This window comes from Scatophagus argus, chromosome 6 (genome assembly GCF_020382885.2).
Source record: "Scatophagus argus isolate fScaArg1 chromosome 6, fScaArg1.pri, whole genome shotgun sequence".
Classification (NCBI taxonomy): domain Eukaryota; kingdom Metazoa; phylum Chordata; class Actinopteri; family Scatophagidae; genus Scatophagus; species Scatophagus argus.
Genome location: NC_058498.1, coordinates 20717187 through 20736447, shown reverse-complemented (window position 1 = coordinate 20736447; position 19261 = coordinate 20717187). Strand labels below are relative to the sequence as shown.

Genomic DNA, 19261 nt, shown 5'->3' with positions numbered 1-19261 from the left:
AAAAAAAGCAAATGTTGTTTATTCAAAGAGATTAAAATGAGTATACCATGATTGAGGTGAGGTCCTCACTCTCAAAGCGGTTGATGGCCAGCTCGAGAGACTTATAAAGGGCAGCTGAAACTCTCTGAGTGATGAGTCTGTTCAGATCAATGGAGCGGCCTAGAAGCTGAGGTTCAGAACCAGTTAGTAAGGCAAACACAACATGACACCAAGACAGTGAAGGTAGGAGTACGGATAGAGTGGTCAAAATGCACTGCTGGTACAATATATACCTGGACATGGCGTTGCTTCAGAAGTGTCTCGTAGCGGTTGGAGGACGGCCAGGGAATGTTGGCTCCTTGATTCTTGCAGTCGGCTCTCAAACGCTTGTCAAGCAGAAGACTGGAGGATTCAGATAAACAGAGGAGCAGTCAACCGACAATGTCTTGTGGAATGATTCATTACATAGTCATTCATTACCTTTTTGTCTGATGTACCACCACAGCCCTTCTAATGGATTAAATGTAATTACTCCAGCGATTTATCCATTACCTTGTGCTTATCATTTTAACTGTCTTAGCTACTGCTTTCATTTCAGCTGTTTATTGGTTACTTTTAGCTAACTATTTCAACTATTGATCCAATACTTGAAGGTAATTATTAGACAATTACTCCAACCATTAGCGCATTAGTTTTCTTTAAGTGTTTCTGCTATTGCATTGTTTTTAGCTTAGCATTTATAGGTGCAGCTTATAATCATCTATCCAGTACTTTGAAGTAACAACTAACCTGGATGTTTGTACTGCTTGTTTTAGTTTTACTGGTTATTATGACAACACATTTAATAAAGATCAACACCACACCAGTTTGGATGGTTATTTTCCACCTTAACACAAATGTGTTGAATTCATCCATCCATTTTCTATACCACTTATCCGTCAGGGTCGTGGGGAAGCTGGAGCCTATCCCAGCTGACTACGGGCGAAAGGCGGGGTACACCCTGGACTGGTCGCCAGTAAATCGCAGGGCCAACACACAAAGACATACAACCCTCACACCTAGGGGCAATGTAGAGTAGCCAATTAACCTAATGTGCATGTTTTTGGTACTGTGGGAGGAGTACCCAGAGAAAACCCACGCAGGCACAGGGAGAACATGCAAACTCCACACAGAAGGGCCCAGACCGGGATTCGAACCTGGTACCCTCTTGCTATGAGGCGACAGTGCTAACCATTGCACCACCATGCCGCCCTTGATACAATTCTTTTAATCAAATCGTAATGCTTTTTTTGCCAAAGTAATTAATTTACTCCACACACTTTACATGTAACTCTGAAGAGAGCGGTATTTCAGGTAAGGAAATACTGCAATACAACAAAGTGAAACCCACCACATCCTTATGAGTAGAACAACATGAAAAAGAATAGACATTTCACCTACCTTCCTGCTAGAATCTTGTAGTAAGCAAATATCTGATCAGCCAGCTTGTAGACAAACTGATCAAAGCACAAGTTCACCTGAAATAACAGAAGATGTTGAAATTAACATGCGCCTTTGAAAACATATATTTTGATTGGTGACTAACAGGGAAAAAAATCTACTTGAAATGTTGCCATTTTAAAAAAAACCTTCAACATTTTAATTCATCTAATAGATTGGTTACAAGCAGCAAACGGGATGAATCAAACATGGTGCGTCAGTGGTGGCTCACTACAGAAAATAAAGACCATTTTCACTGGTTTTTTAACATGACAGAAAATTGAGTGTCCCTAGACTTTATTTACATTTTCAGTTCTCTTATGTTAGAGGTGACATGTACAATGGTTAAATGTAGGTCCAACGTCCTGTGTTTGTTTGACAACTGTGATGCTTTGTCCCTTTTTTTTTGTAACTCCAGCTGCAGGCCCTCCATAAAGACACTCACAAAACTTTTTGTTGCTAAACTTATATAATGAGTAAAAATCTACTATAATATGGGCATATACAATGGAGAGGAGACTGAGTGTAAATGTGGAAAAGTGACACACAGAATATGTTTATGGAAAAATGACATTCAGCATTGCTTCTCTATAACATCCAATCATGCATTGTTTACACTAAATATTTCAATACCTCAGCCTCTATTTCATCATAGAGAAACTGCTTCTTGAATTTGGTCAGGGCGTAGTGTGCGCTGTCATTGTACAAATCCAGGGGGTACAGCACATACCTGGAGGAGATAAAAGCAAAAAGTTTTATTCTGAAGTGCCTGAAATTGTGAATCCTACTTATTAGTTCATATGGTGCTCAGAATGTCGTGGAGTACAAACAAACGGAAAAAGTAAAACAAACATTATATCTGTCAAATCACATAAAACCAGTCCAGGAAAAATGTCAACCATTTTCAGTCAGAAATACAAAACTTTTGAGAACTTCCAAGTTTCAGAAGTTAAACATATCAAATTATTGAGTGAGTGTGCTACACAGCTAATGTCCTTCACTTAACAGCAGAACTGCACAAGCATCATATTACAGTGAGCTCCATACACATTTGAATAGAAATTCTAATTTATTTGGGTCCCATAAAATGATTCTTGTGAATATTTAATAGCTATATTGTTAAAATGTGAATTTTTGAGGGGCAATTTTTTCAGTTGAGAAATTAAAGTACTTCTGATTCATGCGAGTTGATGTGCTTAATGGCTTATGTAAAACCTGCCTGCTATCAACATAATCCTGCAGCAAAGATTTAAAAACAGACATGAAAACATTCACGCTTAATCCCAATTTTTTTTTGATTTTACCCAAGGTCCTTTTAGAAAACCTAAGATAAGAAGAGGCAACCACTGTAGTTACTGAATGCCTCTGGCCAGTGTGGCATCTCAGTACTTCCAACTACCAAATTACACAACTGAGAACTTGTTTGTTCTGTAAAGGAAACAATTAGTGGTGCCACTTCTGGCATTTTAAGCTCTTAATTTCTGCTTCTCAATATACAACATTGTCACCATCCCAAAGTTTCTCCAGAACTCTGTGAACTTTATAAAAGGCACAGGCCTGGTTACAGGAGATCCTCCACTAACTGATCCAGCTTTCCACTACTAGATGATTCACATGCTCATTTAGACAATTACACGGAGCTAAGAGAAGCAAAAGACAGACAAACAATTAAAATGTGTGGATACCAAAAAGATAATTTAGTAGGAAAAGGAGGAGAAATGTCTCAAACCGTGTCTACACAACCCACGTGGTGAAAAGTAGCATGTTCTTCAGAGCTTCACTGCTCCATCTCTGCATACACAAGATGCCAGAAAACCAAAAAGATTCTACTTGCTATCCTTACTCCATCATGGAAGCTTCTTTTGTCTCCAGGATGTGGTCCGTGAGGATCCAGGGCATGGACATCTCAATAGGAAACTGGATCCTTCGGCCCATTGTGAGCTCCAGGAAGAACTCCCTGAACCAGAGCTGAGAAAGGTCACAACACTGCTGCAAGGTCTCTGCATGGAGGAAGAAAGGTTTAATTACAGAGTCTTCATCTAACAGCAGTTATACAACAGGTAAGGAGCTCTGAAGAACTCGAGGGCTAAACTTTTATTTCTTACCACTGAAGTTTAGCAGGTGGGTGTAAAAGAAGGACTCGCGGTGAAATTTCTCAATGTCCAAGATGGTGGGGCCTTCCAGACTGCTGCGCAGAGTCTTCTTAGAGCCACTTTTGTCTGCAATGAGAGACTCCAGCATAGTCCTCACCATGTAGAGCTGCATAGGTAGAAAAGTGAAAAGCCATAGATGATTAATTGAAAAGAAAAAAAAAGGCTGACAATGTATTCAGAATCATGTTAATGTCAGCATTCTGGTGCCTTGACTAGCTACATCATCCTCAAACACCGCACATCCTTCAAATACTCGTATTCTCCTCATTAAAGTTATGTGGCCTGTTGGTTTTTCCTACCATAGCAGACCTGCATCAGCAGGGAGCAGGGAGCAGTACATTTTTCTTTTGATCAACACTCAAAATACTTGAGTTCACCTCAGTGGGCAACATTTGTTCAGATCCTTCTTCATATCTACCATTACTTAAAACACCAACGCTGAGTTCTATTGAATCCAGGTAGATAAACACACAAGGTGATTGCTTAGTTGCTTTATAGCTTCATAGTCTGGCACCTGGAAAACAGATTAATTCTTGGAACTGAGCTCTAAGCTGATAAGTCTGTGTGGTTTATGCAACATAAGGGACACTACAACAAAATAACAATATGTGCGATACATAGTTGCACAGATGATTACTACTCAGTTCCATAATATATGGATTTAAATGAGAAGAGAGCTTATTAAGGGTGACTGAACAAAGCAGCTGGTTTGTGAGGCAGATCAGTCCTGCTCGAGATCTTCTCAGCTCATATTATCACCCTTATCCAGGAGTGATTCAAATTTGACAGAACTGAGCTCAAACGCAATGCGCTACAGGGGCTGCATGAGCTTCATAAGCCTAATTAATATAGGCTTGCAGCAGCCAGGGTCACAGCGTGCAAGACCTGGAATGTGTGAGAAGAGGATAGTGAGAGGAAAAGTTAAGGAGAGGTGTGGTTAAGAATATCAGCAGAGGTGGAGGATGAGGCGAGACCTGTGTACTAGAGGGTCCCACTGCACGACGGGGAACCTTAATATCAAAGCCACCCTTGGGATCTTTTTCTCCACGAAGTGCAGGGTCGTTGTGTGGCTCCCGGCCGGTCTCCCAGTCACACACTGTCTTCCGGATGGCCTGGAGGACACTGCAGTGAGAGGACAATTCAAAAACCAGAAGAAGTTTCAACCATTAGTTAGGCTGTCTGTGCACGAGTACAGTCACACACACACTGCAACTGCTGCATAAATCCTCTCTCATGAGTTACAAATGTGATAATGCACGTGGAAAATATTCTTGCTCTGACAGATTTGGTGGAGAGCCTTTGCAGCTCAGTAGGTTTCAACTTATTAAACACTGCAGAGCTTTCTAAGGGAGCAGCTGCACTGAAGTTTACTGGAGCATTCAGAGACATCTGCAGGAAAACAGATTCACCATCGCATCAAAAATTTCTGTTTCCAATAAAAATATGGCTATGCTTGGTTTGGAAAACAGCAATATTTGAAAGGTTAGGTTTTGTACATTCACGGCAATGGCATTACATACAAAAATATAATACTTGGATGGCAGTGGAAACACAATGAAAACACAAAGTTGACATATCATCTTTTGGGTTTATACGGTGAACATGTTGGCGCTCGTTAGCATTGGAGTTGTGTCACTGTCCAGTTGACAAAACCAGCCCGATATTCACTCTCCTTTTTTGCTTTTCTTTGTGCTTCACCTGCTCTTAAGAGAAACATGTAGCTCTTCAGCCACTAAAAGCTAGCATACCAAATGGGGGGTTTAAGGGCTTTTCCCCTGAAAACAGGTGTCTGCTGCGGCTGTAAATGACGCAATGAGAACCATGAGACTGAACCAGAACAGCAAAGCTGCAGTCAGAAAATCAAAACAACAAACAGAGAGCTCCACAAAGTGAAGAGAAACTGCAGAGTCAGATGATGTTGATGTTTATCTGTAGAGCAAGCCACCATGCAGTTATTTGATAAAATGTTGAATATAATTATATATTAAACAGACCACAGCTTTGAAAACCAGAAGAAAGATATACTTTTATACTTACACTGACATCCTTGAATGGTGAAGGAGTTCCTAAACTACTTGTGTTACATAATCCAAGTCTCAGGTAGCTCCTTGTAATGTATGTATGTCTGAATGTATGTCTGAACAACATAATTATTCTAGCTTTTGCAAAATAAATCATGTCTGCAAAATCTTCTCAAGTATGTCTGTATTTGGTTCATTGGCCATTAGTCCCAATTAGCCACAGCTCAAGCAGCAGGATAAGTACAAAGTTTTGGTTAATATTTGAGGGTACACAGATTGAATAATTCATAAGATAAGATGAACAGCAGGGAAATTCACTTCTTGTGGCAGCTCACAAGAACAGAATAGAATGCAAAAGTGTGCAAAACAGTTTCAAAAATATAAAGAGTTAATAAATTAGCAGTGTTCAAGTAAACACTGTACAATATACAGCTATATACAAGCCCGCATAAGGGAGGAAATGAGGACTAGACTGTATTTTATTTTGAAATGTAAAGGTGTTGAGGTCGCTGTGCTGCAGAGATGTGATTACTTTATGACTGATTCATACCTCTGGATGACATTTTTCTTCTTCTTGATGGCCTGTCGCAGGGGATCACGCAGAGTGACTTGAGCAAAGTCCTGCAGAGCCGAATAAATGGTGTGGCGAATGGCGTGATTGAACACACTCTCCATGCGTCCCATCAGCACCTGCAGTCCCTTTATCATTGCCATCACCTGGCAAAAGAACAACAGTTAATCAGTGACAAGATGACTGGTAAATCGAAAAACATCAGTATGTGTGATGAAGTCACAACTGACCTCCACGAGAGCAAACTTCTCCTCGCTTGTGTAGTTGTATCGGGTGGCTCTCTCGTACTCCTCAGCGTTGTCAGGACACTCCTTGTTGGAGTACTTGTCAGTTGGATGAACAAGTTTCCAGGAGTACTGTGGGAAAAGTCACAGTTTTAAAAAGATGCAACCAGACGAAAAAAAAAAAATCGACATTAAACATATATCTACCAGTGAGCAAAGTGCTGCCCACCTAAGCAACTGCCAGTATAATATTCAGTTTGTTGTCCTCTGGAGCTCTACGCATCGTCAAAGAATTTTACACAAGAAATAGGAATCAATCATCATCAATAAATTTCATGTACATCTCTGTAATGTACTTCCTCACCACTTCCATGACATGAGCGCTCCACTGGGACAGCAGCTGCATGCCCTGCAGGGCCAAGTCGAACAGCTTCCTGTATTCTGCATCAGTCTTCTGGGCCTCCTGACGGCCTGAGCCGGTCACCACCTACATGGATAGAATTTAACGCACTTTAACACATACAAACCATACCAAACACTGAATGCCCATCCCTGAAAAGCTGATTTACTCATAGTACAGGTTAGTGAGAAAAATCTATAAAAATTGATAAGAAGGGACAAGCAGTTCAGTGGCCTAATGAAACATACAGAGTGGGAAAATGGATGAGCCCATTAAAATAACTTTCTCATTCCCAGTGTTCCTGTATTCAGTACATCAGCAGCTCTGATCCGCAAGTCAGTCAGTTAAGCACCTGAGTCGCAAAGAGATGTGACTCCTGAAAATCCACCGGGGCAAGACATCTGCTGAAAAGCTTGTTACATCACTGCTGGAAAGTCAAATCTCCCCTCACATAAGAAAGCCTTCTTGTGAAGGAGATTGTCTGTCAGAACAGCCAGGTGGAGGATGCTTTTTAATGGACGACAATCTGAGGTAATATTATGCATTCAATCTAGTGATCTGACAATCTAACACCTCAATGATGACCAATTTCTGCTGGCATGGTACTTGAGTGTTTCAAGCCCTATAGAATTCCATACTAACCTCACTGTTGCTATAGCGAGCCAGCTCCGAGATGAAGCGCATGTGATCCTCGCGGATCTGAATCATCTGCTCACAGATGTTGTACTGAGGGCTGCTGGATATAGATGTGCAAGTCCACCTACAGGGTTCAAGGCACAGGAGAGAAGCAAAGTGAGGGAAAAAAAGGATGCTTCTGTTCAGAAAGAAATAAAGACACACCAACAATGAGAAAACCACCCAAGGATTAATGGAGCAGAAGAAGATAAAGCAGGAAACAACTTAACAATATGCACAATTGGGCCAGACATAGTGCCATGAGGATTATATGTTTGATATCAGGGTAGCTACATAAACAGTACTAATAGGATAAATTCACTGTTAGTGCCACTTTCAGGGGAGTTGTTAATAACAGAGAACAAAACACAGGCCATATTTTTAAAGATGTGAAGTGGTTAAATAAAAGACAGTTGTACTTCCATTTGTTTATTTCAGAGTCAGACATTGAAAAAGAAACCACTTTGAAAAAAGGGGAAAAAAAGCATTCAGTGGCAACAGCAGTAAACAGCACCAACAGTATGTCAGTGCATCTCATAAATGCATCTTTAAGAAAAACACTTTTAGTTACGAGGATGTGATAGCTGAGAAGAAGCACAGTATCACTTAACCATTATGTGGCCTTTAAGAACAGCAAAATACTTAAAGAACTTAACTTAAAGTATAAAGTTGTAAATATTCTTTATCTTGATGTCAAAAGTCTATGTCTTTACTTCAAGTCTTGTAAACCAATGTAACTCAGACATGAGACTACAGTCATTCTAGCCGCTCTGTGTGTACTCACGCACGGCTATTCTAATGAGCTATGAGCTAAATGCTAATATGCTCATATGGCAATAATAACATGTTGATGTTCTCCATCTCAGATTTTTACTTTAGATTTACTGATTAGCGCTACACACAAAGTACAAGTAAATGTATAATTTCAAATATTAGACACACTGTCCAAAATACAAAATTTCACAGTTATCCAAAGATGTTGATATACTTCAGTCAGGACCAAAGTGGCTGATGGACAAACCGACAGTCATCCTTTGAACCACACATGTGTAAAAACTTCAGTATCTTACTGTTTTAGGACATTAATGATCCTTCAAAAAAAAAATACTATATATGTGTTACCTATTTTTAAAAATAAATGAGTATACAGTAAGGAAGCTGAAGTATGGATACACAAACAGTTTTGGTCTTTTTATGCAATTGGCTGGCAACATGGCTGTCATGACATCAGATTATCACTGCTATCATGGCCACCTTAGGTCACAGACACTTCCTGATCAACAGTGCGTTTTCCTCTCACCTGGATTTGTTCTCTTCAAAGTGAGCACTGGTCTTGATGTACCGGGACAACTCAATCTGCATGTCACCGAACAGAGGGACCACCTGGAGTTGCTGTGACCACACAACACACACGTTTGTATTATTATTACCACATTAATTATTGGAAGTGAAGACCAAAATGACTGTCTCATTAGTAAAATTGGTACAAAGGGTGCAAACAACTCATCATGGAAAAATGGTCATTCTTGTTGTCAAACTTCTAAAGGGCTGATTAAGTGAAAAAGTCTAAATGAAAATCATGAACAATACAAACAACCAGCAGTCTATTTTCTTTAAGTTTCTCTAATGTAGAGTTACAATAATTTCAAAGGAATACCCAGCTGCTTTTAGGATAACACACAATTAAAATGTATAGACACAACACAACACTTTTGATTTTAGGAAACCATAAATAGCATTTTACTGTTTCCTGACATTTTACTGTCCAGTATTAATTGATAATTACAACAATTGTTAGTTGCAGGCATATTTGGTTTTGTAATAATTATACTCATTTTTAAGGGTTACCAGCAGCAGATAATTCTGTGTTGCTTGCCAGATGGCAGCAATCCCTCTAAAGAGGTACTCTCAGTCATTTGTTTGTATTTTTTTCTTTTATTAAACTTTGGTAAAATGAAACAAGATGAATATGAAGGCACTTAGGTCCTCCAGAAATTCTTAACTGATGTGTTAAGTCTGATTTGGCAGTAAGTGGCAGCACACACGGGTCCACAAAAGGCATTACTTTCACCTCAGAAATTCATACTGTTTGGACAAAAGTACCACTTAATCAGTAATATTATCGGATTTTGGAAATTCTGATAGCATTCCGTATTTCAAGGGAGCTGGGAAATGAAACTGTAATGCATTGTAGTGAGATGAATTACAATACAGCTTGGCAAAATATGTGTCTATATTTACTACATGTATACACTTCCATACCTTGAAAAACTTGTCGATCTTGGTCAGGTTAATTCTCTTCTTGGCATCTAGCTTGTAGATGTTGCTGCTGTTTCCATCCATGAGGTACAAGCCAAAGCCCATTACCTAGGAGATGGTTGTACAAAGGATATCCATTACTTCCAGTGCTTCAGTAAATTGTTTAGAATGAGCGGGAACACTGCAACAATCATTACAATCCACAGTCATAACCAATCCACTCCTGCAGTTGCAGTCCTTTACTTACTTTGAGCAGCATGTGTTTCTCACTGGGAGTGAGGTACATCTTGTTCTCGTAGTAATCGACACACAGGTTGACGATGTCTGCCAGCAGCTCCTCGTATCCATTAATTACTTCCAGCTGCTGTTGCAAAGACTGGCAGAAAGTACAAAATAGATGTCTGAATACTTAATTATAGTGCTATTAATTATGCAGCAAATTCATTTGAGAGATGTTCCTCATAGATAGAGATAGATAGATGGATACTTTATTGATCCCAAGGTAAATTCATTTCAATGTTCTCTACGTTTTCCTGACCTCAGTTCACATCAGCCTTAAAGACTTGTCATGTGTTATTCTGATGACAGCAAAGCAAGAAAACTGGAACACATCACTGGATCTGGCATTTTTCTGGACAAAAACTGCAGTCTACAGTGACAGCATTTTAAAAGCTTTTTTCCACAGACATTTTACAGCATGGACATCAACAAATTCCTGTGAACTCTGAAATAAGCTCAAGACAACAGTAACAACACAACTGTTGAGCCTTTTAAGTCAAAATTATTCAGTCACAATAATATTGAATGAACAGTATGATGTACATCTGACCAACCTGGGTGATTTTGTTGTGGTTTGCCAGGAACATGGACAAATTCTGAGACTCCTGGATGGATGAAGGCTCAGACATTTTTCTGAGGAACTGGGCAGCTCTGGGCAAAGGCAAAAAAAAAAAAACAGAACAAAACAGATTTTGTTTTAATTAAAAAATTCACACCAAGCAGACTTTAAGCACATTTTTAAACTGTGAGGCACTGCTGCCCAGAAGAGAGGGGTCGCAGAGGGAGAGACATGAGACAACACAGCTCTGTCAAATATAAATACCCAGACGTGAGCCGCCTATTTTTAGATCCAGTGTAACTTAGTTTGTCCATCATGAATTAACCGCTTAAAAATCATAGAAAAAAGGCACGACTTATAACTCCGTCATTTGTCTGTACATCTGTGGGAACCATGTATAAAAGAACTGCTACTAGCTAATAAAGTATATTTTTTAATGTTGCCAATTTGGCAAAACGGAAACAAATACAGGCAGAAACTAGAATTCGTGGTAAGATTATACTTCCTGTTGACTCTAAATTATGAGAATTGTTGTTCCAAAAGACACTAATCTGTCTTGATCCTGGCACACTGAGGCTATTTCATCCATTCATATCCAGACATACAGAAAATGTGGACACTAAAAAGACAAAAGTATTGGGATGGGGCAGGACTAGGCCCCTTACTTCCAGTGAGGGGAAATTTTAATCAGCATACCAAGACATTTTGGTTAATGCTAATCCAACTTTGTGGCAACAGTTTGGTGAAGGCCCTTTTCCATTCCAGCATGACTGTGTCCCTGTTGGTGTAATGGCTGGGTGCCCCCATACGTTTGTCCATACAGTGCATGTACAAAAAGTGAAAGGGTTGACTGGTGAAGTGAAAGAGTACATAGAATGGTGTTCATGAAGGCTGAGTGATGCTGCCATCTAGTGTCTGTTGGGGTAATCAGGCGTGTGAAAGCATGCATGCAGTGTAACTTTCAATGTTCCTGAATACCGTTTGTAGGCGGAGTGGTCGTTCTTGACGCTGCACTTCATGTTCTTCAGCTCATCCAGCACAGCGAACATGTTGATGAACTTCCCGAGTGTTAGCAGGTATGCCTCGGAGACAAAGTCTTTTCTGCGCTCGGTGTGGCACAGACGACGGACTTCTCCGCAGAAACGATCAATTGCTGTACGCTGGAAAAGAGGAAGTGGAGGTTACCGCAACTCAGCCAGCCAGAGTCCCTGGTGTAGGTAGGACCTAAAATTACCTGGAAGTACATGAAATTCATCAGCTTGGTGACTTCCGGCTCCAGGACCTCCACTGTCTTCTCATAGATCTCCACTCTGTTGGGCTGTTCGTTGCATTTCACCTAAAAGAGAATATCAACAGAAAAAAAAAAAGAAGCTTAGTGAAGTTTTTGCTCGCTGAGTTATTATCATATACGATTCAAACTGCAACTAAAAGCTATTTTAATGATCACTTATTATGGACATGTCTTATAAACTAAACTATAAAGTTTTAGGAGCTGGAGAAGAAAATATTTGTCATTTTGGATTGGAAAATGAGAGACGCAGTCATTACCTGTGGTATTGCACGTGAGCAGCTCCTCCAGGTGTAGAGCATGACGGCATATTCCTGCCCCTCCTCCAACATCTCATTCTAATTTATCAAACAGAATCAATCAGTCACTTTGATTACTGGAGATCATCTACAAAAGAATAAATTTCATACTGGCTTATATTCTCCCAAACTAAATCAAGACACGTACAGCAGATAAGGACTACGACATGCATGCACCATTGCTTCTTTTCTCAGTCATTTATGCCCAGTGGGTGGGCAGGGAAGTGCACCCCAAGCAATTATCCCTCACTAATTAGACACAAAGCCCCACTATTCCTGTTAAAAGATGCTCCAAAGCATCTGTTTGTCCTTAGGCCATTTGCTTCTGGGCCTGGATCCTAGGAGCTGCCTGCTACACAATACCAACTGCTCTGGTGGGACAGGCAAGTCCTTTACCAGAACCAGTTCACAGCAAGCCTTTGACCTCATTCCACTGAATTTATTTTTCCTACCCAGTCATTACTGAGGAGAGAAAGGACTGACACTAAAAATGAAATGCTAATAAGTGGTTTTCTTCTTCTGTACCATGCTGGAGTGGACGGTGGCCTGCTCAATGTATCTGGCGATGCCGGTGACAAATGCATTTCGGTCCTCAAAGTTGGTGTTGAAGTTGGGCTGTGGGAAGATAGGAAATTATGATTTTTAAAAAATGACAATAGTACAGATGTCATATATGTACGAAACAAAAATATAATAGTCAGCACGCTAGTGTGTGTGTGCTACAAGTTACCACTGCAAAGCTATTGGATTGGTCTGTTTCACAAACAACATTTTCAGTATTGTCCTGAAGTGAGCTGACTTGTGCAGGCTAACCACACCGACTCAACTCATCCAAATCACTCTGCATTCATTGTTTGGAAATTTTGCACACACATGGAAATCAATATGTTCACTTAATCTTCAATATCCAAGATGAGATAAGCGAAGCTACCATCAGTACCGTTTAAAATAATTTTGATAACTGGTTTACTTACTGTGCTGTACTTCTTCTAGCAGTCCTGAATCAATTGCAGCTTTCTGATAAATGTTTTATTTATGGACTACAAACTGTCTTTCAGTTTTTAGTGTTTATATATGTATTACATGCACATGTACAGTATGAACTCATTGACACAGGATCTTTTGGCCTCTACAAGAAATTACTGATTCATCGTCAAGATACTCATGGTTGATGTAGGCAACAGCTCTGGTGAACAAATGTCTACAGACGATTTGGGACTAGTTACGTTGCTTCTTAATTCCTGCACTACGATTGATTGTTAGAGTTATGAGTTTTTGGACAGAGGGAAAAAAGAAAAACAGAAGTTTTACTTGAATATAACCTCTGTTGTCATGGTCCCCATCTTGTTCAGAAAAGAAACAACACTTTAAATCTTTGCTATCAGTTCCTGTGTCTGTTTATCCTCCCACAGCAAAAGGAATCAAAGAAACCTTGGTCACACAAATAAAAACATTCACTAGCTGCCTTCAAATATGATTAGCCATTGTAAATAAACTAATTAGTATGACCGACTGTATCTTTGTGTATCTCATTAGACTGCACAGAAGATTCGTAGTTGGACTTGGACAGCAGCAAAACATATCCGTCAGCACTGACCTGAAACATGACTGAGGAGGGAAGGGGTTCGATGCATGGCTGCTGATCTGGGAGTGGCAGCTCTTCCAGCAGGTCCACATTGGAGAGAGCATCCTCTAAAGTCACTGTGGACGTCATGTTGCTGAAAGGGACAAAAAGAATCACCTTTACAACTTCTGCAAACACGATAAAGTATGGCAGCCTTTATGCACAAACAATAATAAACAACACAGACGTACTGCACTGTGGCTTCATTGTTGGTGTAAGTTCTATTTTTTTTTTTTTTTTAGTTGTACTGGGAAAACTAAACTGAAGTTCATTTTTAAAAACCCACAAACCCAGCTAACCAGCAAGATGATGCAGCTGCAGACAGAGAACACTCCCCCCATAAAAGGAGCTCCACAGAACACTTCAGGTTCCCCTTTATGCCAACAAGCTGCACACTGCTTTCCGCACAAATAACCTGAAGATGAGTGTTGAATCACAGCCTCAACACTATTAAAAACAGCTGTCCTAATCTATCTGACATTGGCTTATCATGCATCTGTATCTTGACATCTTGTTTTGTGCACATCCCTCCGTCCGACCTGAGGTTTGTCTGCTCTTACATGTACAGACGTGTGTATTGTAACAACTCCATGTGGTTGATGCGAGTTTCCCAAGAGGTCTTATATATATGTTATCAATATGTATGATGTAAAATTGAGAACACAAATTCAGCAGGCTAATTTAGATGCTGAATGATAGGGCTGAGTCATTGTTTTGTTCTTTAGGGAGATTTATGACAACAGAGCATTATTGCAAAAACTGTGTAATTTCTTTTCTCTATCTCTATATAATTTTCTCTATTTGTGTGAAATTTGTTGCTCCTGTGCCTCATTCAAATCAAATCAAAGGCAAATAGATGAGTATTGTATTGGCAAGTGGTGTGATTTGCTTGTGCATTCTCATGCTGCTGCTGACTTCTGACTTTTGGATGTCACTGGCACTGAACAATCAAAAAACCTATTGCAATCAGAATGGACAGAGGGTCAAACAATCCACAGCGAATAACCACCAACACAAAAGCCTGGCAATCACTGCGTGCACAGGCACACGGTCAGAGGAGGTCAATGACCTCCTGCTCTGTAGATGGAAGTATAGCACACAGCACAGAGAGGGGAGGCTGCTGCAGGATACTGACATTTTAAGGGCTCATATCACGTGCATTGACACAGCCACTTTTACAGCTCTGTCAGCCTTCAGAAAATGTTCAGCAACTGGGTGGCTGACAGTAATTCGCACTGTCTTCTCATGAAATCACACCGTTAGCTTTGGAAACTGTCATGGCAAAAACAAAGCCCCACCCCTCTGACTCATGGAATATGTGCCTGTTGGATGCAAACAAAACTATCAGCAATTTATTTTCCAGTAGAGTAGAGCACTAGATAACCATTTAGCTTATAATATGGACAGAGGCAGAAAAATTCTGTTTCAAATTTTCAGCAAGTCTAATAAAACAAACACTGTCTTGCTACTGAAACGGAAGCAAGCTAGAGGACAACCCGGGACTTCACCTCGCTACATTAGGAGTTCCTTTATTTTTATCAAAATATTTTTATTCCTCATTATGCAGACATTATGCAAAGCACACAGAGGGCTCGTTGGCTAACGCAAGCCCAGACATGCACTCCACAAAGATATCTACAAGGCATGTACACAGCGACGACCGTCAGTCGCATCAGATTACAAAAGGCAGCTGCTCTTTTGATTACAGAAATGAAGCATAGACAAAAATGTCGGTCAGTTGGTTGGCTTGTTATGGGAGACTTCCTTGCATTAATAACATTAAACAGTCACTTCACAGACTGAAATACTTTATATTCTGAACAACATTTTTGGATAATACAATTGATGAAAAGCACTAAAAGGTCTACTGGAGGTTTGCTAAATGGAGGAGTAGCATGATTTCACAGGCTATTGCTCAGAAAAGCAGAACTACAGCCCAAACAAACTGATTAGTCCCCTCATAAATACAAATCCTGTACAAGTCACTTCTTAAGTTTTGAATGTGACCCATTTTGATTTGGCTGAAATGACACAATGACTGAGCTTCAAGTACTGACTGTCAGGTTTAAGAGCATTTCAAGATGTTTGCCTGTATGGGGGTACAGTTCATAGACCGGTAACCCAGTACAGATGTTAACAAAGTCAAAACTGAACTTCAGTACTTCATTTATTTCAGATTACTTTCAGATATGTGGAAGTATATAGATGCCATTTGTCCCATATTTGGGTGGTTTACTGCACTGTAAGTAATGTAAAAAATATTTTCTATATTGCTTATGGAATTAGTGTCGTTTACAATGGCATACAAAAGTTATTGAAATGTACAGGGATTAAAATAGGTGTGGTTAGTTATGAAATGATTTTTGAAATAGGAGAGGAAGTCAGATGGGAAGTGCTATGTAAAGCAGTCTTCAGAGCTTGTCTCATTAGCGATTCAGGCAAAAGTCTTTTTTTAGCTTGCCAAACTGAACTGCAAACAGTCAAGCAAGCAGCATATCAGGCAACAGATCAGTCATCCAAGTCACAAAACAGGGAAGTACAAATCCCAGACAATGAGAGCATGTGATGCTCAGCCTGCTTCAAGACACAAAAAGACTGACACCGAGCATTCAAGCTGATGGTCAAGAAACTGAAAGTAACAAAAGAAAAAAACTCACACAGTTCTGCATTTCAAAAAATACATTTTTATACTTAGTTCACTTTGTTGAAGTGGAAATTCTGAGAACATAAAAAACACCAAGTAGTTTTGAAGCTGTTGCCGAGCCCATTGGTCTACTTTAAGTACAGAGAGAAGCTAAATAAAAAAAACATTTTCATTATTTAAAAAGGAATCTTGGTGACTTTTGCTTTGGTGTACAGTTCCTGTTAAGACTCCACTATCCGGAGCTGTCTCCTGTTAAGAGGCAGACAAGGAACAAATTCTGAAAAATTATGCCTCTTTAAGCGTTAATTTACCGTGCCAGGTTGTTGGTCATTACGCAGCTGCTGAAGCCATACCATGTGTTTGTGGGGCTCCGTAATTACACGATAAGGAGCTTAAACTGGCCACGAGTAGGTAACCTAGGTGTGCCAGGCAGAGGGCAAACACAAGGCACTACCACGCAATGCTATAATAATACCAGCAATAATTCATTTCAACCTCTTAGCTCTTGTTGAAATCTCAAGAGATATTTTATGTTACGAGCTGAAATAACATCAGCCAAAAGACAAAGAATGTAAAGAATTTAACAAAATGAACTATAGGGGGTGAAAATAGGAAATACTATTTTCTTTAAAAGAAACAGTGACAGTGAATGTCTATATGCAGTGAGATCTGTGGGTTATGTAGACCTGTGATTCCCAACCAGGAATGCACCCCACAGGCCAAGTATGAATGCAAACTTGACCAAACTGACCTTAACTTTTTTAAAATTGTATGGGGAAAAATATGGGAACAATATTCACTTTTATAAACTTAGCAGTCCTAAATGACAACAAATTTAAAACCAATTCTAACTACAGGAGTGCTGCCAATAGAGTGCAGAGCTCTGTCAGATGTGTGTGTGAGGGCATGTGGGTGGGGATCGGGGAGTTCAGGGCACCCTGAGTGTCCAGCAAGCATAGATGAGGGTAATGAATGAAAGGGAGAAAATATACAGTTTGTATGATGTGGATGTCCTTAGGCTGCTCTGCCTCAACTCGCTTTGATTTACTCTAAAGTACGGTAACTGCTAACCGCTGCTAACTCTAACTGCAGTCAGACTAGTTAGTTGATGACAGGGAACAGTGCTGAACCAGCAAGCAGACTATGGAACTGGGATTAGCAGAGTCTATGGACATCATGACAGAGACATGAAGAGGACGTTGATTGAAGAAGCCATGATGACAAAAAAAGAGAAAGAACTTTGCAAAATAAATGGCTGCAAAGACAGACACCACACTTCTTGCTGTTAAAGCAATGACATTATTACAAATATGTGGGCATGTGACCAGGGACTTTTTCTGTACCAGCACTGTGTGTGGGTTGTTAATTAGAAAAAAAAAAAAACTATATGATTTCGGGTACCCAGGACTTTTCTTTCTTCTTGCCATCTTTGGCTGTTGTTGCACTTGCTTGATGTTTGGCTTACAATTGGCAGAGATCATAATGACATGATTTAATTCAGCTGACAAGGCTAAGGGGTGCACCAGACAGAAAAGGTTGAGAACCCATGATCTAGATTGACCAGAATATTGTTCTTTAAGTCATATTGCTGTTGAGTTTTTCAAATATCATATTTCCATTCTGTAAGAACCAAAAATAAAATTGCATTTTCTCCACTGTGGTGGATTAGCAGTTAAAGACGGAAACTACATGCATGGTTGCATACAACTACAAATAAATAAAAATATGACATTTGTGTAGGTCGACCTTTCAAGCTCGTCACTGTTCCATGCCAGCCAGAACAAGTGAAACATTTAACACCAACCAATCTATGCCCTCCAGAATGTGTACTTTACACGTTTCCTCTGCAATGGCAGAGGGTAGCTGCATCAAAAAGTGCCTAGCTCTGAAGGAAGTTGTATGTGTTTGTTGAGCTTGAGGTGTGAAAACATAACTTTTGTACCGCTGAATTTGCAAGATACTGTGACACCACTTATCAGTGCCAAATGAATCTCAACATTATATGCCAAATATACCGCTTAATTTGGACTCATATATATTTAGAGGATTTCCTAAGGCAAATATAAAGCAAGCATAACAACATTTCAAAGATCTCAACATGTTCATTGATAAAATACAAAACAAGTATGGGAAATGGAAACCCACTATACAGTTTCAGTGGCTTCATTACTGTACTAAGTACAGTATATGGCACACATCAGCAGAGGTATACAGTCCTCAGCTCACTTTACAACATCGCTGAAAAAGAAATGAACCACAAGGAGAAAACAAAACACCAAAAAAAAATGCGGTTTTACTACAATATCTTCATACCTCATCATTCCCCCTCCTTCCTTCCTTCTTTCCTCCGAGTCCTCAAAGCTAACACTGACTATAGACCATACAAGCAGAGCAGTACGTACTTACTTAACACAGCAGTAGCCTTAATGTTAACAGCCCAATGCCATTACTATAAGGATATTTTTACACATGTTTATAAACGTACAGATTTACAAATGCTTGAACAGGCTGAATGAACTAGTATTTAGACTAAATAGCTGGTCGGTGAACGCAACACCAGGAGGGTGCGGGAATACAGTCTGGTTCCTGAACACAACTGTCCTACAACAGTGCTTCCTATGGGAACAAACACAGGAGGAAAAGAAAGGGATCCCCAGAAAAATATGCCATCATTTAGTTTGACACCGTACCCTAGCTTCAGGCAGTAAGCCCAAATAATAATGCAGGATATAACTTTGTTAATAGCTTCTACAGTGGCTGTCACACCGGGCGGACACATAACTCTCTGCTCCAACTCACATTTAGTC

At 39.8% G+C, this 19261-nt stretch overlaps 1 protein-coding gene across 1 annotated transcript in view; it reads right to left on the bottom strand.

The window, feature by feature from the left end:
- cyfip1 (cytoplasmic FMR1 interacting protein 1) overlaps window positions 1–19261 on the bottom strand; it is a 30438-nt gene that overhangs the window by 10500 nt on the left and 677 nt on the right. The window contains exons 2-21 of the mRNA XM_046390825.1: window positions 13784–13904; window positions 12712–12801; window positions 12148–12225; window positions 11834–11935; window positions 11578–11759; window positions 10595–10691; window positions 10009–10137; window positions 9765–9869; window positions 8803–8894; window positions 7470–7587; window positions 6792–6914; window positions 6434–6559; window positions 6183–6349; window positions 4586–4733; window positions 3564–3717; window positions 3302–3458; window positions 2092–2188; window positions 1420–1496; window positions 273–381; window positions 47–166 (exon numbers count right to left, since the gene is read on the bottom strand). Of these exons, the coding sequence (XP_046246781.1) occupies window positions 47–166; window positions 273–381; window positions 1420–1496; window positions 2092–2188; window positions 3302–3458; window positions 3564–3717; window positions 4586–4733; window positions 6183–6349; window positions 6434–6559; window positions 6792–6914; window positions 7470–7587; window positions 8803–8894; window positions 9765–9869; window positions 10009–10137; window positions 10595–10691; window positions 11578–11759; window positions 11834–11935; window positions 12148–12225; window positions 12712–12801; window positions 13784–13900 (2388 nt within the window). The 5' untranslated portion in view covers window positions 13901–13904. The remainder of the gene's footprint in view (window positions 1–46; window positions 167–272; window positions 382–1419; window positions 1497–2091; window positions 2189–3301; window positions 3459–3563; window positions 3718–4585; window positions 4734–6182; window positions 6350–6433; window positions 6560–6791; window positions 6915–7469; window positions 7588–8802; window positions 8895–9764; window positions 9870–10008; window positions 10138–10594; window positions 10692–11577; window positions 11760–11833; window positions 11936–12147; window positions 12226–12711; window positions 12802–13783; window positions 13905–19261) is intronic.